Source organism: Panthera leo, chromosome F2, assembly GCF_018350215.1.
Source record: "Panthera leo isolate Ple1 chromosome F2, P.leo_Ple1_pat1.1, whole genome shotgun sequence".
NCBI classification, from domain to species: Eukaryota; Metazoa; Chordata; class Mammalia; order Carnivora; family Felidae; genus Panthera; species Panthera leo.
Genome location: NC_056695.1, coordinates 48,493,305 through 48,515,152, shown reverse-complemented (window position 1 = coordinate 48,515,152; position 21,848 = coordinate 48,493,305). Strand labels below are relative to the sequence as shown.

Sequence of the window (21,848 nt, the reverse complement as noted above, 5' to 3'; positions counted from 1 at the left end):
CTTATTGAATGCTCCTCTCCAAACTTTTTTTTTTTTTTTTTTTTTTTTTTTTTTTGGCCTTTTCTTCATTATCTTATGTAAGCATGCATTTTAAATCTCTCTTCAGAATTTGCTGTGGAGTTTGTTATTTTGTTACTTTTTGTGCCCTTACAGTCTAGCTTTGTAAGCTTGTGAATTGATCTTTGTTACCTTGATCAAAGTTATTTGGGGGTGGTGAGCTTTAAAAGTTAACTAACTTTAAGATTCCATTCTCAGTTGCAGGTGCCACATTGTGAGTGCTGGGGAGTTATATGTGGCTAATGGCTATTATTTTGGGCAATGATAAAGAAAATTGCATTTAGCACAGAAAGTTCTATTGGACAGCATTGTTCTAGGGTATTGTTATTTTTGGCTTTTGGTTTTGTTCCCCGCCCCCCCCCCCCCCCGCCCCCCCATAGGAACTATTGAATTTTATTCAGCAGTCTGTATGTAGCATGGGAAAACTGACATTCCTGAATTTAAGGTCCTGCAGTTTACCACCTATACTAGATTATTTATTTATATATATTAACCAACATTATAGGTGCATATTTTAAGTTTTCTTTTCTCATTGATGTGAACTGTTATGGATTATAAGTCAGACTAATTTTAAACCTCTTTTTAAACTATTTGTATTTAGTATATCCATTCTTTTAAATTTACATCCAAGTTAGCATATAGTGCTGTAATGATTTCAGGAATAGTTCCGGTGATTCATCCCCTGTGTATGACACCCAGTGCTCATCCCAAGTGTCCTCCCTTATGCCCCTTACCCATTTAAGCCCATCCCCCCACCCACAACCCCTCCAGCAACCCTCAGTTCTCTGTATTTAAGAGTCTCTTTATGTTTTGTCCCCCTCCTTGTTTTTATATTACTTTGCTTCCTTCCTTTATGTTTGTCTGTTTTATATCTTAAATTCCTCATATGAGTAAAGTCATATGATATTTGTCTTCCTCTGACTAATTTCGCTTAGCATAATATCCTCTAGTTCCATCCACGTTGCAAATGGGGTATTATTAACGTGAGTAGTATTAGCTGTAATAATCTTAAACCGATTACTCATAAAAATTACGCATTCTCATCTTTCTCCTTTCATTTAATAAAAAATTTCCTTTAACTGTAGGGGCTTTTCAGTTTTATATTTTGAATTCTTTATCATGCTGTTAGGATGTAATTCCCTACTATGATTTTATGTGCTTATGTAGACAAATTAATATTAAGTTTATGTTGAATATGTGATTTTTCATCTGTTTCTTGGCTTTTTACTGCAAGGACCCTCTGATATCCTAAAGAGCTCCTAAATAAGTATAGTTCTAGGTTCTAGATGAACTTCAGTTCACCTACGTTCAACATGACCAAACATGTTAGTTTAGGCATGACCAAAAGTAGGATGAAATGCTTTAGTACATTCAACATGGATGATCTAACAAAAACCATCCCCAAATAATCCTCAGTGAGGTATTTGCTATCCTAAATTCATGAAGAGCTCCCACAAGAAAAAGCAAAAAACAATGGGAAAATGAAGAAAAGACTTGAAGACCTTTTTTCACCAAAAACTTAGCAGTTTCACTTCTAGTATGTAGCCCTAGACCAGTGCTACTTAAACTGCCAGCCAGCGAGCTAGACTCTTGCACTACAGTACAGTTTGCATAGCGCTGCCCTTAGGTACATAAGTAATAGAAGTTAGGTCATAAATAACATAAAGAATACAGCAAAAAATGGGAAGTAACCCATAGATCAGTTCGGATAAATAAATGGCATACCTACACAGAATACTACCCAGAAAGGAAAATAAATGCACTTTGGTTATGTCTATCTGCATGGGTGAATTGAGACTAAAGTTGAGCAAAAGAAGTCAGTCATGGTAGAAGAATAACAGGGATGCTATTTATAGTTCAAAACCAGCAAAGCCAGTGGTTTAGGGGCACATAGAACAATAAATATTAAATAACAAGGGAATGATGATCGGAAAAGCATGAACATGCTTATTCTATGGGAGATGCAACCACTGCCACCTGGGAAAGCTGTATAGGGCTTCTAGGGTATTCTCTCTCTTAACCTTGTATTTGTTGCAATAATTGTATTACACATGTGTTTTATATATAATGATAATTAAGGTTTCTTCTTGGAAAGATGACTGAGATCTGCTCTAAGGTAATCAAAATAGTAATTAAGTGCATTTATTTAAAGAGTTATTCTGGGGGCGCCTGGGTGGCTCAGTCGGTTGAGCGTCCGACTTCAGCTCAGGTCACGATCTCACAGTCCGTGAGTTCGAGCCCCGCGTCGGGCTCTGGGCCGATGGCTCAGAGCCTGGAGCCTGCTTCCGATTCTGTGTCTCCCTCTATCTCTGCCCCTCCCCCATTCATGCTCTGTCTCTCTCTGTCTCAAAAATAAATAAACACTAAAAAAAAATTAAAAAAAATAAAATAAAATAAAGAGTTATTCTGTACCTGTACTGCACCTGAAAAGCTTAGAAAGCATGAAGTTACTATGGTTGTAAATTTCCTGTTCATGTGGATTACAGTAGTTACCTTTAATGTCACTACATCTTAATTACCAAAAGGCCTTTAAGTATTTACTTGAGTGAGGGTACATACACTTCTTCCAGAAAAAAATTAATCTTTACATCAGATAGTCAAGACAGATTTTTTAAAAGACTAATCTTGTCAATTCCACATGTAAAAGTATATGGTATGAAAATCCTGTATTTTGTTTTCTCATTAAGACATATTTTAGAATTGTGAGACCTTTCACACGGCAGCCTTTACCTAGGCATTTCAAACTTAGCCCGTTGAGCTCATTTCCTTTAGGGTTTTTCTCCCCCACCCTTAAATATCTCCTGTTCATTTTTGCTCTTGTCTTTTAAAATAATTCTTCAGCAGTCACCTTTAATATTCTTTTTCTAGGGTTATTTAGGGTTTTCTTTTTTTTTTCCCCCACCTTATCACCTGAAAAATAAGTTTAAGGGTGCCTGTTGTCATTACTGGCTTTCCACTTACTGTTGATAAAAGCATACTCTGTCCTGATTATCCTAAGTACTCTGTGTAGGTTATTGTTATTCTCCATCACTTATTTTTGGTCCAGTATGGCAAAAAATCCATATTGCCTTTGCACAGTTTATTGAAACTTCCTACCATTTCCAGTATGTAGCTTCCTGGCACTGTTTTTGGTGGTTTGAACCTACTCCAGGCCTCCCATCTATAGTGCCAAAGTCATCCTTTAGAATCCTCTTCTAATACTCTCCTGCCCAGTTATTTCTAAAGGTATTCTGTGTGGTAAGTAACATTTCTATCAGCGGTAGGATACAGAGGTGACCTTGACAGCATTGTGTCTTTTTAAGCTGTTAGCTGAGTTTTAAGTCATCAATTGACTATGTTAAAGAAAAAAGAAAAAAAAGTGCTCTTTGGCTTCTTTACAGTAGTAGTTTCAAAATGTCTCAAGTTCTCATTTTTTTAATGAGTAAAAAGTCCTTTTAGAAAAGTGGTTGATATATTAAGGTTGGGTTTCCTGCTTACATGTCTCTGAAACCGTACTCTCAACCTTTCAGCTCTCCCTGTTCTACTTCCAGGGAGGTCTTCACTTCAGAAACCCAAGACTCATATTCATCCAGCTTGGTGTCAAGTGGGCTGTTGCTGCCAGAATTATCTTGTGATTATTTGAGAGATGTATCAGTTTCTTCTGAAGTACAATCAACTATAGAAGCCTTTGTAGCAGGTGTGTAACAAGGCAAGTGCCCAGCTGCTGCAGCCACTTCTCTTGGCGCTACCCTCTCAATGGACATGAGGACTCAGCGGCCTCATGGAAGGCTCCAGGGAGCTGTGTGCAGTTCTTTGGAGCCTTTTGTTTCTTTGGCAGCTCTTCATTAAAAGATGTATTACCAGAAAACACCAAGGTGTAAATAAGGAATGTTAAACATTTTTTTTCTTCCCAGCTATGCTATCCAAGAGGAAATTCCTTACAAAAGTAGTATTGTGATTACAGCCATTGTGCTAGTGTAATAAACAGCTTGCTTTCACCATATATTGATAAGGTGTTTGGTTGTGAACATGGCTTAAAGGCTTGAAGTAGAGAATACTTCCTAGTATCTGTTGATGAAAATAAACTTGAGAGCTTTTATGGAAAATGAATTTGCTCCAGTTGAAGAGAATCTAAGATTTATATAGGGTAGATTTTTTGAAGTTTAATGTAAATACTTCAGTGTCTAGCAGCACCAGACCATAGTATATAGCGGGTCGTAATGTGTTGGAGCCAGTAAGTCAGTCCCGTTTTTGATTTATAAGCCATAAAAAATGGTGCAATGTCTGTTGGAAATTATACCTAGGATTGGTGCATTGGGGGGAAGTTTGGCATTACCTGGGTTTGAGTCCATTCTTAATGGAGAGGTGTCTGGAAATTCCCTGTGGTGTTTAAAATTAAGGTGGATTAACTTGGTGATCTGGCATACAATACAAACTCTGCTCACCCACAACACATACACACTTATTTTCATTCTGGGTGCATAGAACATACTGTATGTATGTGTCATAGATTTTTGGTTTAATGTATTGTTACCAAGTAACTTCAAATGCTTTTTGGGAAACTAGCGAAGTATTTTTTTAGTGCTCTAAGGCAGAAATGTGGAACATAAACCTTTTTGAGGTAGTGGAGCTTTAAATATTTTTTTGCTAACATGTTAAGAAAATTAGTCAAAGGCTTCTGGAGGTAGGATTATGAACTACTTTTAGGACTCTTTCAGTGAGAGGGGCATAATTATTAGAGGTAGGAAAGAAGATCAGCCTACCCATAATCCCCTACTTCAGCCTTTTCAGTTGTTGGAAATACTGGGTTTCCAGGTGACATTTCATGTGAACAAAGGGTTTGTCGGCTTAAGATGTGTTAGAAAACCTCTCTCCTGAAGGCCTTTATCTTTTGCAGATTCTATAGCAGAATTAGTTTTTCCTGCATGTTAACTTTTAGCTTTTAACGGTAACTGACATTTGAGCTTTGCATTTACATGTGGGTCACTATTGTATCAAGTTTTGGGCTCCTTTTGAGAAGGTGAAAGATGGACTGGACCATCTTTTTCAACACACTTGGAAGTTGAAGGAGTTCATTGCTGTCACAAGCCAACCCTAAGTTTAAGAACTCCCCATTCTTAAGAGTTGTGAAGTCCTTTGTCCCATCTGTTTGTGAGCACCTATTCTGAGCTAGGAAATAAAGGGGTATCAAAACCTTCAGGGACCATATAAGAAGAGATAGAGCTCACTTATGCTCACTATCTTTTATGTATAGGTTTTATTAGTGTCGGCCTAACAATTTTATTGCAGTGCTCAGTGTAAATAAGGAAATCAAATATTACATGTACTACATCTGTTTTAGTGGTTTAGGTGTGTTAGTCCCTTAATTCTTTCATTAAGTACAGCCAGTGTAGCAAATGAATTTTATTTTTCCTTCTGAGTCCTTTTGTGAATCAACTAGGGATTGGTGAATGAACACTAGGGTTACTTTTGAAGTGAGAGTTCGATTTCAATGATAATAATACAGCCATTCCACAAGCATTGTATCCTTTAGAGCAGTCCAGTATTTTGGTTCATGTTATTCATTACTTGTCAACTGTTTTAGTTTTAAAATTATTTCACTTCTACAAAAGTCTGATCTATAGTGGCAGAAAGAGCTCAATGGTTACCTGAAGCGGATTTGGGGATTTACCAAGGGACACGAGGGAACTTACCTTTATGGTTAGTGGTTACACAGATAATATATGTTTGTCAAAATGGGTGCACGTCGTTTCATGTAAACTGTTGATATGATGGATAAAAAAGGAAAAATAATTTCAAATTTGGGGTTTGCCTGAGAATTAGACCAAAGATACAGAAGAACAGCAAGGTTAAAATCTAGAGACTAGTCATAGAGGCTAAAAGGCTATGAATAAGCGTAATAGGATGTTTTTATGCTGTATGTAAGTTGGAGTTCCAAAAAAGCAATCCTGTATTTTCTAGGGGTGCTGGAGAGACTTTTTTCCTTTTAAACATAATTTGATTGTCAGCCTCTCTGGAGCTAATTGTTTTGTGCCTCAGTGTCTTAACCTCTAAAATGTGGGCAGTACCATTATTACGGTTTTTTTTTTTTAAGGGTTAGAGATCTAATTATATAGATAAAGTACTTACAACAGTGCTTGGCACACTGCCATAACATCTTTGCTGTTAAGAATGTAGGCATTCAGCAGGTAAGATGGATGTTTTTGTAAGTACTGAGGATCCTACTACTAGAGGAAAATCACCCTTTCTGTAAGGACTGCAGCTATAGGAAATTGAGGTACATATCATTGTGACTGTAAACGACTTTTGCATGTGGCAGCAGTTGCCTGTAGAGGTCCATAATTCCTAACTTAAAGTTCCCAGGTGAATATAGTACATACAGACTTAGGAGTTTCATGAACTGAAAAATTAGACTGAAGATCTTTTTTTCATTATTAATAGAATTAAGTGAAAGCTGTTGGACCAAAAAGATTTTTGATGCTAAACTGAACTGAAGGTTTCTGCTGTACTCTTTCTTATACTTTCCTTTGATCTTTTTTAAAAAGTAGCTTTTATTGTTTCTATTTCCCTTAGTGCATAGATGAATAGCCCCCTAAATTGTTACTGTAACTGGAGTTAGGTTGTTTAAAATAAATATGTATCCTCAGGCCTAAAATGTCTGCTTCCTGGGCACAGGTTTACATCATTGCTGGTATAACAACCTTTAGAGAGTGTCCAGGCTACAATGTGACTTTACTGCATAAGTATTAAGTCTAATGTAGATATGCCTAAGTTAATTACTTCGTTAAAATAAAAATATTCTCAACTTTTCTGTTTCTGTTGTTGCATGAAGGAGATTTGATGAGCTAAACTGAATGTAGTTGACTTCTTGGAGATGAAGATGTTTTAAAAGTTTAAAAAACTTATTTCATGGAATCTAATGTTATGGTCTACTGATGAGTTTGTTCTGGTGCATTCAAAAATGCACTTTGGGAACCATTGAAATGGAGTATACCTTAGGATGAGGGCCATCACAGAAAGTGAACACTGGCACATAGAATAGCATTGGGAGAATCAAGGACATGGGAAAGGCTGTGCAAGTTTTGAAATAGGTTGCCAATAGCTGGTCTGTGCCCGTTACTAATGTAACCAGAAGTCAGTACCAGACAATGAGTAGTATCCTGTCTGGAAGATTTGTTTTGCTAACGAACTTTTTGTTTATGTTAAATCCTTGCCTAAAGTAACCTTTAAGGACCAGTGAATTCAGCAAAGATAAACTTTTATGTCAGTATATGCTGCCCTGAGGAGAATGGGTGATCTGGGGTAGGGAGGGGAAAGATTTCTTTGCTAAGAGAAATGTTGGATTTAGTCAGCCTTTAGAGCTCTTAGTAAATGGTCTAGGATGTACCAGGTGCCTAGCTTGTGCCTAGTTTTAAATTGTGATGGCATTTTTGTGTTACTGGCAATTGGCAACTTAAACACATTTAAACAAGTGTTTGGGTTTTTTTGTTTTTTGTTTTTTTTTTTTTTTGTATTCATATGCTATACTTTTCTTTCTTTTTTTTTTTTTTTTTACAGCAACCTTTTGAGGAAGTAGTTAAGATAATTAACTGAAGTTCAGAGAAGTTGACCTAGGATCAAATAGCTGTTAAATGACATAGCCACGACCAGATCTTTCTGACTTCTATTTCTCTAAGTCAGCTTAACTCCTAAGAGAATTACATTGCTAACCTGATGTAGCCAGTACCATTTGAGCTTGAGTTGAGACCTAGACAGTCTGTATCAAAGCTACAGATTGTCCACTAAAGTGACTCTCTACCACTTCTATCCATTTCTGTTACTTCATTTTTCCCCTCCTGTAGAATTTAGAAGACCTCTATCTACAGTTACCTGCTAACACACTGGGAGGTGATTGGCAGTATATTGAAGCTTAGACTAGTATTTTAATTTCTTGGCTGCAGATAATATTTCTCTAGCTTTCTTTACTCAAAATGAGGATGTGCTTTCACTGAAAATTGTGTTATGGAAGAACGGTAAAACAAATAATACAGGCTGGGTCTGCAACTCCACGGCAATAAGGTGACCATACTGACTGGTAATAAATTGCACGTATATGGATTATCTTAAACTATGTCATACTGAGCTTGGTTTTTAAATGTATAAAATACACATTCACTATAAAATGGGCATTAAAAGATAGTGAATGATCCAGTGTTTCTGCAAGTGTTAAGTGATAGATTCATCACTAATTTAGGCACTTAGCATGCTTTCATTGACATCCCCTACATTATAAGGTTAATAGTGAAATAATACAGACTTTGAAATAACTTCTATTTTGACAGTTTGTTGCATATTCTAAGGACCCAGACATAAGGCTTGGTGGCCCGTCTCTTGTTTTTCCTGGTTTATGACTTTCGGCTTTGTGGAATACGGCTGAGATGAAAGGATTTATTGACGATGCAAACTACTCCGTTGGCCTGTTGGATGAAGGAACAAACCTTGGGAATGTGATTGATAATTATGTTTATGAGCACACCCTGGTAAGTGTGCCGTTTCACATTTCTCAAATTCAGTGTTTACAGATTTTTGAATTCTAAAACATTGCTCTATTTCTAAGATGTTAATCTGATAAAAGTACTTTTTTCAGATGTTCGCTTTTCCAGGTTGTCTTTGACACTCCCACTTCCCTTGCATAGTGATGAGGTTTTCTTCGTAGCCCAGATTAAAACAAGTGGCTTTCGGGGGCGCCTGAGTGGCTTAGTTGGTTAAGCGTCCGACTTCCGCTCAGGTCATGATCTCACAGTTCATGAGTTTGAGCCCGGCGTCGGGCTCTGGGCTGATAGCTCAGATCCTGGAGCCCGCTTCAGATTCTGTGCCTCCCTCTGTCTGCCCCTCCGCTGCTTGCACTCTGTCTCTCACATTGTCTCAAAAAATAAATGAAACATTAAAAAAAATTTTTTTAAACAAGTGCCTTTCTAATTTAATTGTTCTTTCTCTGCTGTGCCCAGCTCTTGTATGGTCTATTTTCTTGATTATGTTCCTCCTAATCACTATGGCTTTTTACTCCGTTTTTCTCAACTATATGCTTGAGTAGATTTTAATTTATATTTAATATAATTTTGGTCATGTATGTTGGCTAAGAATTTGGTAACTTACACTGAAATGTTTCTGGCGCCAGATGTCAGCTTCTATTGACTCATATTCATTGCTACTTAAGATTATTTTTGTTTTGTACTTACTAATAGAACTATCTTTGTTTATTACCTTGCTAATAAAATTTATTTGTTGGAGCTAATTTCCCATTTCCCCAAATTTACTGAAAGATTTTCACGTTATTGGTGTTCAGTAATAGGATACCAAAGTAATTTTGTTGACCTTTACAGGTGTGCTCCAGTCTCCCCACACCTCAGCAAATCTCTTTCCCCTGGCATCAAAATTTTGGGGAAAAAAGTGACACTTGTCATACTGTTCAGTCAATTGTATAGCCATACCATTCTGCAGTTCCTTCTCTTAGGTCACTAGGAACCTCCTCGTGGAAGTATGCTGACCTTTCTCTTAGTCCTCTAACTTTTGCAACATTCTTTGTGGGTCAGATAATGATCTTCGAAATACTCCTTTCATTCATTCTTGTCCCACAATGTTGAATTATCCCACGTTTAGTGAGGGTTAGTCTACAGCCCTGTTCTTTCCTAGCAGTGTCATCTAATTGTATGGTTCAAGGGCGGTTACAACTGAAAATCTTGTTGTTGTTTTTTAATCCCAGTTTGCTGGTAGCCATAATAATTGCCTTATTTGTTTTTTCCATATTAAAGTAAAAATAAATTTTCTGTCTCTAGAACGTTAGGGATGGTATATCTTGAAAGAATGGAGTAATTTGAGTACAGCTGTCCCATATCTGCTATGCAAAAACCTTAATTTCCAATCATGTCTATAATCCTGATCAGTATTTTCCAATAATGTACATTTTCAAATGTGTATTAAGGAATAGAAAACAGTAATATCGTCTTGGCTTTTCAAACAATAGTTGTGTATTCTAAATAAGATTATTTGGTCTGCCATGTAACATTGAATAATTTATGCTCTCTCTGCCTGACATGTTACAGTCATTTCTCTTACCCTAGAGTAGCCATGTTAAAATTATTACAGATTTCCCCAGATCCCTAATTAAAATCTGTTTTCTTAGTTTTGAAGGAAGAATATCCTTATTCCCGTTCAGCTGGTATTTAGTGTACTTCTGTATTTTTTTTTAATATAATTTTGCCATCTCTGTATACAGACTACCAGCTTTGTCACCTTAAAGATCGGTTCCTAGTGTCCTTGCTTTCTTGTTTTACCATCCTGTCTTTACGTGCAATTTATAATGGAGATACATAGCTTATTTTGGTTAGCATTCCTGATTCTACTCACCGTATTAGGAAATCAGGTCCTGAACTACCAGAGTAGTTTTAAACAGTGTAGGAAAAAAGCATGGAAGGAAACAGGTGGTTTTCTTCTCCTTTACTCCCCCAAACTGAGGCAGTTGTAAAGTAGAAAGTCACTACAATTGATACAGTTTTTTAGAAAAAGCAAAGAAGAGAATATGTTATATGGCAGCATAGCACAGCAAAAAGTCAAGTTTTAAAAAGAAAAGGTATTTGGATTCTCCTGTATTTGCTCTATTTAGCTTTAATTACTCTTAAGCCTTAAATATAGTAGTGTGTGTAAATGTGTATTTTCGCTCCTTTATGGAGGAAAAGGGAGTTCTTTACTACTTTTGGTACTCTGTTTTCAATGGTTCCTTTATTATTTCTCTTTTTTGTGTGTGATCATAATAGACAGGGAAAAATGCATTTTTTGTGGGAGATCTTGGAAAGATTGTGAAGAAACACAGTCAGTGGCAGAATGTAGTGGCTCAGATAAAGCCATTCTACACAGTAAAGTGCAACTCCACTCCAGCTGTACTTGAGATTTTGGCAGCTCTTGGAACTGGATTTGCTTGTTCCAGTAAAGTGAGTATTTTTCATTATTTTGTCACTGAACTGCAACATTTTAGAACTCACTTTAACTTTTGGTTACAGCAGTTAGAAAAATTGCAAGGAAGTTTCTCTTTTGGATGTTTTTAAACTCTTGTGTAAATTCGCAGCCTGATGGAAATTTACAAACTTTTCAAGTGTACCAATGAAAGGAAAGTTTCAGTGAGATGAGATTTTGAAAAGCTTTATCTTTTGTCAACAACTTTTTATTTGTTCTTCATTCTTAGGCTAGAGCTAGACCATTACTTCTGATGACAGCAAAATAATTCTAAACCAGGAGATTTCTCTGGTGGTAATTATAGCTTTTAAAAGGATTTTAACACAGAGTAGTGTTACCAGAATAAGAACTGTGACTTTATGCAATCCCAATTTAACTTAATACGATTTAAATTTAACCAAAAAATAAAAGTTATAAAGTGGTAATTGAATGAAAAGGGGTAATAGAAATTTTGCTTTTTAGATGACACTATTTAAAATATATTTTTATAGACTGAAATGGCTTTAGTGCAAGAATTGGGTGTATCTCCAGAAAACATCATTTACATAAGTCCTTGCAAACAAGTGTCTCAAATAAAGTATGCAGCAAAAATTGGAGTGAACATCATGACATGTGACAATGAAGTTGAATTGAAGAAAATTGCACGTAATCACCCAAATGCCAAGTAAGTGTAAAACTAAGTACATGGGAATATTTATCTTACTCTTTAGGGTTTGGGTTTGTCTTTGGCCTGGGAAAAGGCAATGCTTAGTAGAGTAGTGATTTGTATTATAATTATTTTTTTTTAACTTATTTAATAAGTTCCTATATCAAAAATGCTGATAGCATCTTATTGGCTACCTATTTCTGATCTTTCTTGTAGAGCTGGGAGGAGATAAGGGCAGTTTGGAATATGAATTTATAATCTTGAACTCGAGGAAGAAAATGGGGTTCTTGGGATAATAAAATCAGGGCCACAGCCTATTTTCATAATCATATCAACCCTACTAGTTGTCATGCTGGGAACAGGATATGTGTTGGTCAGCTTTTTTTCCTGGTTAGCTGAGGGTTTAATCTGCCTTTAGCTGTAGTTCTTAAATGGTTGTCCTTAGTGACAGTGTCTTAGGAGCCTACTCTGTAGGTTCAAGGGGTTTCTTTTCTAAGGCCCACTCTTCTCTTTGCATAGGAAGTTTACTTTTTTTTTTTTTTGTACTTGTTCCTGCATGCATCTCAAGATTTTTTAAATTAAAATGTGTACTTTTTAAAAGCAAAAAGCAGATTTAATCTTGTCATGAACTGGTACGTCAAGAAGACCTTAGGATATACTAAAAGTATAGTGTATTAATACAAAATTGCTTGTTTTTAATGCATTGTGTTCCTGAAAATGTGTATCATATCCATATTTTCGTTGTATATTTATAATTTTCTTACTGACTTTAATGGTACTCTTAGGTGTCCTGACAGGATTGATTACTCTAAAAAACTTTGAATAAAGGCCTTTTGGGGAAAATTCTAGTGAACCACTTGTCTCTCTCAAAAAATCTTTCTGTTCTGTGATCTTTTAAAGACAGCAGTGATTAGGGATGTTTACCTTGTTAATTGTAAAGTGGATGTTATATTCTTGATAGAGCTGATTATACCTATAGGAAGAATAATTTTGCTTTTATCAGACTTGGCCCCTCTGATCATCAGTCACTCATCAGGACTTCTTTGGGAAAACAGTTTTACAAACAGCATTTGTATATTTTGGGTTTTAGTAGTTTGTAATTACTGTGTGTCTCCTGAGACAGTCTTGATCATTTTGTCTTGGTTGTCATGATTTGGAAGGAAATACCAAATGGAGTTGAATCAGTATTTAAAAGGCTACTGTTTTAGATGCTTAAATAACTCCCAAGTTCGCCAATTTTTTGGTAAGATGTATGAGATTAATAGGAGTTCTCAGAATAAGTGGTGGAAATTTAGGTAGCTAGAACAATTTAGGAAATTTGAAACATTTAAAGCCCTGATATTTTCATCCGAAAGACAATGATGGCATTGCTGTTCAATTTAGTCTTTCTAGGTGGTTTTATGGACTGATGGACTTCATTTGAAAGTAATGTCGTCTTTCATTACAGAGCCCAACTGACTCTTGCTGCTACAACAGAGTCTTAACTTCCTGCATTTTCCAAATTCCCGTCCTTGTGAGCTTCATGCTTTAGGCCCTAATGGCTAGTTTTTTCTCTGTACAGGATTGTTTTTCATTAGGTTCACTGATTCAACCGTCGCTGGATTTGGGAGCACTGGCAACATAATCAACATACTTCTACAATCTTCAGGCTTCACATGTGCTGATGATGATGTAAACCAACTCTGCCCCAATCATCTTCCCCTTCTCTTAGGGTCTTACTACATATTGCAACAGAAGATAATATTGGAGGCGAAGAGGGTAACATGAAGTTTGGCACTACCCTGAAGAACTGTAGGCATCTCTTGGAATGTGCTAAGGAACTTGATGTCCAAATTATTGGGGTTAAGTGAGTATTTGTTTTAAATTTCATTTTATGGTGATAAATCTTTGTCTTTCTGATTTAAGACTTTTTGCACGAACTCTAATAGATTCAACTTTCAGTTTAATGTATTTTTTTCCCTTAGTCTAGGAAAAACAACTAAATATGCTTTATCCTTCATGTAATTTTGTGCCTATACCTTCCCCTTCCCTAAGAGATAAAATAGTAAATAAAAATTCAGTTAGTAATTTAAAACCCCCCCTTTTTTAAATTGAAGGGAGAGGATGTACTAGAATTCTAATGAATACCAAGATGGCATTCATTTGAGTTGTGTGCTTTTATTTTTTTCCCATCTTTAAATTTTTTTCCTTTTCATCTTAATCTCTTGGCCACTCCAATAAATCAGACATTGTTCCACTTTTCTTGATTTTTATGTGTGTAAAAACTGAGGCCCAAAGAGATTTCATGATTTGATCGTAATGTCAGAACTATGGTCTGGGTCAAATTTGGAGCACAGAGCTCCACATTTTTTGAGTTGCCAGTCCATTGCTAGTCTCACTCCAATGCAAAGTCTTGCTTTTTAAGTTGTTCATAAAGATGGATAAAAAGTCACCACTGTTAAGTTTAATTCTGCCTTAGGTAACAATATTGACCGATTTGAGGGTTTTTGTATTTCTGTTTTTTAAGGTAACATTCAGTAAAATTGACTTTTTGGATTTGACTTTTTATGAATTCTAACAGATTTGTGTAACCACTGCCATAGTCTTAAGTATTCTGTTACGAGTCTCTAAGTTTCTCTTAATAAGTAACATTAACAAGTGTTAGTACTACTCAGCTGAATTAATGTACAATTGTATTTAAATTTTTTTTAATGTTTATTTCTGAGACAGAGACAGAGCATGAGTGGGGGAGGGGCAGAAAGAGAGAAGGAGACACAGAATCCGAAGCAGGCTCCAGGCTCGGCTCTGAGCTGTCAGCACAGAGCCCGACGCGGGGCTCAAACCCGCAAACCGCAAGATCGTGACCTGAAGTCGGTCGCTCAACCGACTGAGCCACCCAATACCTTTGTATTTTACAATAGACACGTTTTTATATTTTGTCAGATAAAATTGTACATTCAAATTAATTTGTGACCCAGTTTTATTGGTGGTGCTTGATGCTTCATATACATAAAAGCCTGTCCCTTTCTGATAGTTATGAAGCCTGACAGCTCATTGTTAAATTCTTTGTAAAATTACAGTGTTACCCATACATTGCCTTTTCTTAGAAAACAAACAAAAAAAACCAACCAAACAAAAAAACACTGCTATTATAACTTGGATAATTAGAGGCGTGTGCTTCCAGTTCTTTAAATATTTGGTAATGTTACGTCTGGTAAATGAGAACTGAAAAAGAATTACAGGAAGGACCTCTAAGATGTGCTGTTGCTTTAAATTTACTACTCTCTTCCAGATTTCATGTTTCAAGTACTTGCAAAGAATCTCAAGTATATGTACATGCTCTGTCTGATGCTCGATGTGTGTTTGACATGGCTGTAAGTTGTTTCCTTACGTTATTTCGATGTTTTAAGCCAGGGTGTTAATATCCAGTGTTTTTACTACCTCTGAAGTACCCTCATATACTTAAAACATTTGCATTATTTTTTATAATCAGTTCCATACAGTCACATTTTTTAACTAGGTAAAGGGATGAAATAGTAATTTATTTGCATATGACTACAAGCCAGGACAGACCTCAGGAAGACTGTACTGTATACATATACCATTGAGTAAACCTTCTTCGGTTAATAGAGACCAAAGCCCTTTCTATACTAGAGATTATAACAGATCTTATTTACCTCCTTGGGAAGGGGTGTTTGCAATGTCCTTGTAGCCATAACCATTTGGATAAGCATTTGAAGTATTTTTTCCTATCTCTAGGGAGAATTTGGCTTCACAATGAACATGTTAGACATTGGTGGAGGCTTCACAGGATCTGAATTTCAGTTGGAAGAGGTAAACTTTGTTCAGTGGATGGACGTGCTGGAATAATCTCATTCTTTACTAAAATGGTAGATATAGACTAGAGTTTAACAATGGCAGGAAATAAACCCTGTACTATCTGTTTAAAATTGATTCTGGAGTACCTGGCTGGGTCAGTTGGTTAAGCATCCGACTTTGGCTCAGGTCATGATCTCATGGTCTGTGAGTTGGAGCCCCATGTCAGTTTCAGAGCCTAGAGCTGCTTCGGATTCTGGGTCTCCCTCTCTCCCTCTCTCTGCCCCTCCCCTGCTCTCGCTCGCATGCTCTAACAAATATTTTTTAAAAATTTTTAATTTGATTCTAAGATAAAGAGACAATGAGAAGACCTAGCTAACTTTGAAAAGCTTAAGCTTAATAAAATTCTGTGAACTCTAACATAACTTCTTATTTACAAAAAATTTGTATACAGTTGCGTTTCTGCCCTTAGGGGTACTTGATGGCACAAATGAATTTATCATTTGGATAGTTTAAGCTGTTTTATCTAGATGTACGTTACTATTCACCTTCTTGCTCTCCCCTCCATCCCTCATTCTATAATATTTAGAAACTGATTTGCTAGGGTTAGATTATAGAACATGACTGTGTGATGAATTATCTAATTCAATATTGAAATCATAATGTGGGGTTTAAAATTTATAGGTTAATCATGTTATCAGCCCTTTGTTGGATGTCTACTTTCCTGAAGGATCTGGCATTAAGATAATTTCAGAACCCGGAAGCTACTATGTGTCTTCTGCATTTACACTTGCAGTTAATATCATTGCAAAGAAAGTTGTTGAAAATGATAAATTTTCCTCTGGAGGTAAGTTTTTTTTTTTTCCCCTCCCCATTTTTGAGAGAGAGTGAGCAGGGGAGGGGCGGAGGTGGGGGTCAGAAGATCCAAAGCGGGTTCTATGTTGACAGAGGGCTGGATGCAGGGCTCGAAATCACGAACAGTGAGATCATGACCTGAGCCCAAGTTGGACGTTTAACCAACTGAGCCACCCAGGTGCCCCCTTATAGTTTGGTTTCTGTTAGATCAGTTCATCTACAAATGAATTGAAATGATCAGATACTTGTCAAGTGTAAAATACTGTAGGACATGGACGTTTATATGTTGTGAAGGACCTCGTGAATCTAACTCTTGGTTCTGGTGTTTTGATAAGCATATTTTAGGTAAGCTTCCCCAGCTGATTGATTCTCCTATCTTGTTAAGAACCGGTGTTTTATTGTAATGTCTCTTGTCATGGAACTTTTACTCATGGGGGACAATGTACTTTATGCTTTCTTTCATAACAAGGGCCAACAGTCTTCATCTCTCTTGTCAAACCAACAAAAAGGCACTAGTCAGTCTGTCTTCCTGACAAATACTACTTTAAAAAATGTAGAAAGTACTGTTCAACATTAAGAAGACTTATTCCTATAGTTTTTTTCCTTAAGTTAACAGGAATAAGTTTTTTTCTATAAACAGTCTTTTAAAAATGTCAAACTTGAAGAGCTGCAAGGATACAAGGAACTTTACATTTTGATCACTTGGTTAAGATGGTATCACGTGAGTTTTCTTCATAATGAATTGGAAAGATCATTGTAAATAACCTTTTTCTCTTCATATTTTTACTTCATTATTCAGTTTAAGAATAGCTTTCTCTTTCTACCTTCCTATTTATATTAGTTTAGACTCCTGGGTACTTATTCAATAGGTTATGTAATCTACTACTTTTCATTATTTACTGCCCAAAATTTGGGTCCTTTTGACATGCCCCCATCATTTCCTGAGTGCTTCTTTACTTTCTGGTAAATCAAGATGTTCCAAGCTCTTCTTACCCTGCCTCAGACCTGGAGTTGGCCATTTCTCCAAAGAGCTCCAATTCATTTTAATGGAGAGTGGTATTTTAAAAACCAAGAAGAGTATTGATTGTGTTCATTACTTCTGACGTGTCCTTTTTATTCAGTGAGTACAGTCTTAAATACACGATCTGACAAACAATGAAGGCATATATTGACATCCCTATAAAAACATAAATTTCATATCGTAGAATTTCCCTCCAGTTTTGTTCCTTTGCCAGATAGCCACCATTCTGATGGTTTTTCCACCATATATTAGTTTGGGCTATCCTCAGACTTCATATAAATGGAATCCTCTAGCATATATTTTAGGACAGCTCAGTATAGCGTCTGAACAATTTTTTTTCACGTTCAGTCCTAATATTCCACTGTGAATATGCAATTTATTCATTCTCCTTGGCAGTGAATAACAATGAATAACAACTGGTTGTTTCCAGTTGTGGGCTATTATGAGTAAAACTTAACAATCTTGTGTAAGTCTTATGGACATTTTTCATTTCACTGGGGGAAATGACTAAGAATAGAATTGCCAGGTCACAGAGTAGATGTTTCCGAAGATTTCAGTGGTATTTTATCCTCCTGGTGGTATATATGTGCAAGTTCTGATTGTTTCCCCGCTTTCATGGATGTTTTCAGTATTGTCACTTTTTAATTTTCTCCATTCAATAGGTATGTGGTGGTGATGGCTCATTGTAGTTTTAATTTGCATTTACCTGGTAACTTCTGTAGGGAACTTTTTTCATGTCTATTGGTTATCTTCCTGTATGAAATGTCTTTTCAGTTTTTTAGGCTAACAGTTTTAAAGTATGTCAGTATATTTTTTTAAATTAAATATTTGGGAAATGTGAAAGCTGTAAGTCTGCTCTATAAATATTCAGTCTGTTTGCTATGCCTTGCATAGTAACTCTATTAGAAATTTCAATATAAATTCATCTTTGTTTTTTCTGCTTTATTTCAGTAGAAAAAACCGGAAGTGATGAACCAGCCTTCATGTATTATATGAATGATGGTGTTTATGGTTCTTTTGCAAGTAAACTGTCTGAGGACTTAAATACCATTCCAGAGGTTCACAAGGCAAGTTTTATTACAAATACCAGAGCTGCTTATTTGGCAGTTTATAAACTGAGCCTTTTTTTTTTTTTTTTTTTTTTTTAAAGATGCATCCCAAGTTTTGGAGATACACTTTAGGATGGGAAATGTTGCCCTTTTTTGAGGAGTTGCCCTCCTTAGGTGGAGTTAAGAAGGAGCACCAGTGCCCCTGGCTCCAGGCTTGCCTTTCATAGGTGCATTGGGTCTGACTCAGTGAAAAATGCTCTCATCCTCCCTCGGATTCATTACCTGCATGAACACGAGTAAAAATTAATGAAGAAATAAAACCTTTTCCTACAGAAATACAAGGAAGATGAGCCTCTGTTTACAAGCAGCCTTTGGGGTCCATCCTGTGATGAGCTTGATCAAATTGTGGAAAACTGTCTTCTTCCTGAGCTGAATGTGGGAGATTGGCTTATCTTTGATAACATGGGAGCAGATTCTCTCCATGAACCATCTGCTTTTAATGATTTTCAGAGGCCAGCGATTTACTACATGATGTCATTCAATGATTGGTAAGGTATTGTTTTCATTTTAAAGCTGATTGGATATTTGAGATGACATAAGATGTTTGCTAATAATTTTAATTCTGTAACAAATGCCTAACAAGCAGTAAATAGCAAAGTGCCCCTCCCTCTGTTAAGGATTATTGGAAGACTAGTTATTTTTATAGTCTTGTCCATTTGCTTTGTAGTAGTGTGGTCTTTGTGTTTAAATTTAGAATTACACTTTTTTTTTTTTTTTTTTTTAATGTTAGGTATGAGATGCAGGATGCTGGAATTACTTCAGACACAATGATGAAGAACTTCTTCTTTGTGCCTTCTTGCATTCAGCTGAGCCAAGAAGATGGCTTTTCCTCTGAAGCTTAAACAGGCATCAATGCTTCTTTAGATCTGAAGTTGCAGGTTAAGCTTGTCTGGTCTACATTCCAGTGTGAAACAAATTCAAACAATCTTATTCTGTTAATTCTCTTGGAAACAAAATCTATTAGTAATAGCTGTTTGGGACCAGACGAAATCAGCTTTCATCTATAATTCATTGGGGGGTAATTGGGAGATTTAGATAATGTATCCAGATTTAAACTTAACCAGTTTGTCCTACCCCTTAAGCATTTAAAATAAAATATGCAACAAAATGGATGACTTAGTGGAGATGGAAGCCCATTAATTGGGTTCCCCATTAAATCGTTTACATACAAGTACACAGTTTTTATACTAAGGATTCATGTTAAAAAGTCTTGTAAAGTTAATGTCTTTCACCCAGATATATCAAATGTCAGTGGAAGACCAGTGTGACTTCATTAGATACGTTTAGTGTATTTAGAATGTGTAAATTTGTGCTTTGAACTGTAGTTTAATAAATGTAAAATTGCATCATAGTATTTGTTGTATTTGACCTAATGTAACCCTTGTATGATTGCAATAAAATTTTGTGTAGATTTTACTGTTTTTTCAGGCTAAAACTTTGGGAAAGGGGCTAGCTAGCAAAGGTAGTTTTGAAATAGATGTGTATATGGACTGTTATGAAGGTTTTTTTATTTTTTGTTTTTCCTTTATAGCCCATTTAAGTTTAGTTTGGCTCAGTACATTTTTTCAGTTATTTAATTAGTAATTTAAGTAAAATGTTTGGTAAATCATTGTGAAGTTCAGATTCATTATGGAGAGTCGATGTGCAGTAAGCATGATGTTTTAACAATTTTAACACCAAAAATGTTAATTCTGCATAAACCGATTGTAATAATTAATAGGTGTTTCTGTATAGATAGAATGCATAGAATACCTTAGTAAATCTTTGAATTACAAATCTTTCGGCTGAAATGGAAGATTCTATTAAATACTTTGAATAAACTTGGGGGGAGGGAAATAAAATTGCAGAAGAGTCTGCAGCGCACTAAAACTTAAAGAAGGGCTACATCTATATCCAGAAACCTGATGCTCTTTTGCACGGAACATTATTTAAATTCAGAGTTGTAAGGGGGTGGGGTGAAGCACACCTGTTCTCAGTTTCTCAATTGCAATGATTTCAAACTTTAGGAATTTGCTTTGTTTTAGTTACTCTCCATTCCTTGTTATTTCCCATTCAGCTTAGTAATTTTAATTCTTTTCATACTAAAATCTTGTGACTGGGGGAAGGGAGTTAGCGTTACTAACCTGACAGTTGTTGCCAGGCGTTTACGTTGTTCACTGCTAGTATATTAGTAATCCTAGATCTCAGAATCACAATAGTAATAAAATATAAACAACAGGGGTCATTTTTTCCTAACTTACTCTATGTTCAGATGTGGAATTTCTGTCTCCCAAGAGGAAATGTGACTTCACTTTGGTGCCAATGGACAGAAAATTCTACCTGTGCTACATAGGAGAAGTTTGGAATGCACTTAATAGCTGGTTTTTACACCTTGATTTCAAGGTGGAAAGAAATTGATCATGAATCTCTATTAAATTTCGATCTAAACCAGTAGGTGCTTAATATTTTTTGATTTGATTGATGCCCATTTGAATTTCATGGGTTCTATTAATTAAATTTAAGACCCCAGTCCATTGTCATCTAATTACCCTTGGACTTTACCAAGGCATAATATGGGGTTTTATGCAAAGTTCCAAGCTACATGCAACTTTTTTTAACCGTAATAAAGAGGAGGAATTCTTCCCAACCTTCTTTACATGTCGTGCTTTGTGGTCCAGAAATGACAGACCTTTTAGAAGATGGTACAACTTTGAGTTCTTGGCTTGAGTATACAGCTTTGAGTTTTCATGGCTTGTCGACTTTGCCATATTCATAGGAGAGCTGTTCTATGTATACAGCTCAGAGTAGCAAATATCACATGTGAATGAAATGGTAACCTTAAGAAATGTCTGTATTGTATTTGAAGACTGTTTGCCATAAAATCTGAGGTTTGAACCTAATGTATTTCAATTTGGTATGCTAAAAAGTACTGAATTAATGTAACAATCTTTTTTTTAAACAATATTGTAATCTCAGTTCAGAATTTAACTGAAAATATAAAACCCAAATGATTTCTATATAGTAAATTGAACTGTAAAGGTAATTTGTGTGTGATTCTGAATACACAGATAAAATGTTTTTATTCCTCCTTATGTTTTACTTTGGCTTCTATTGTGAAAGAGTTAATTCTGCATTTCAACTCTGAATATTATGAACTTCCAATTATTCTTTCAGAATCTTAATTATAAAGTAGCAAATCTGATAACATGCTGGGCATTACACATGGAAGATTTTGGGTAAAGTTCAATACATACATGAGCACGAGTATGTTTCCAGGGCCACATTTTCTAGATTGATCCATTAATTCACCAGCCTTTTAATAATTTTAAACTGAAAACTAAACGAAATTGATTTATATGAATTAAAATAGATATTCCAAATAAATGTGGGCACTGATAACATTCACTGAAAATACTGT

General features: G+C 35.8%; 1 protein-coding gene across 5 annotated transcripts in view; it reads left to right on the top strand.

The window, feature by feature from the left end:
- AZIN1 (antizyme inhibitor 1) overlaps positions 1-21,522 on the top strand; it is a 31,106-nt gene extending 9,584 nt beyond the window's left edge. For 2 of the 5 annotated variants that reach the window (XM_042923476.1, XM_042923480.1), the window contains exons 3-12: positions 8,358-8,555; positions 10,830-11,003; positions 11,517-11,689; positions 13,383-13,517; positions 14,943-15,024; positions 15,410-15,484; positions 16,151-16,313; positions 18,294-18,409; positions 18,725-18,939; positions 19,182-21,522. In XM_042923476.1, coding sequence (XP_042779410.1) covers positions 8,454-8,555; positions 10,830-11,003; positions 11,517-11,689; positions 13,383-13,517; positions 14,943-15,024; positions 15,410-15,484; positions 16,151-16,313; positions 18,294-18,409; positions 18,725-18,939; positions 19,182-19,293 — 1,347 coding nt within the window. In that variant the 5' untranslated portion in view covers positions 8,358-8,453 and the 3' untranslated portion in view covers positions 19,294-21,522. Of the gene's footprint in view, positions 1-3,566; positions 3,734-8,357; positions 8,556-10,829; positions 11,004-11,516; positions 11,690-13,382; positions 13,518-14,942; positions 15,025-15,409; positions 15,485-16,150; positions 16,314-18,293; positions 18,410-18,724; positions 18,940-19,181 lie in introns of all 5 variants that reach the window. The other 3 variants (XM_042923478.1, XM_042923479.1, XM_042923481.1) reach the window with 3 other exon arrangements.
- The last annotated feature ends 326 nt before the right edge of the window (positions 21,523-21,848 follow it).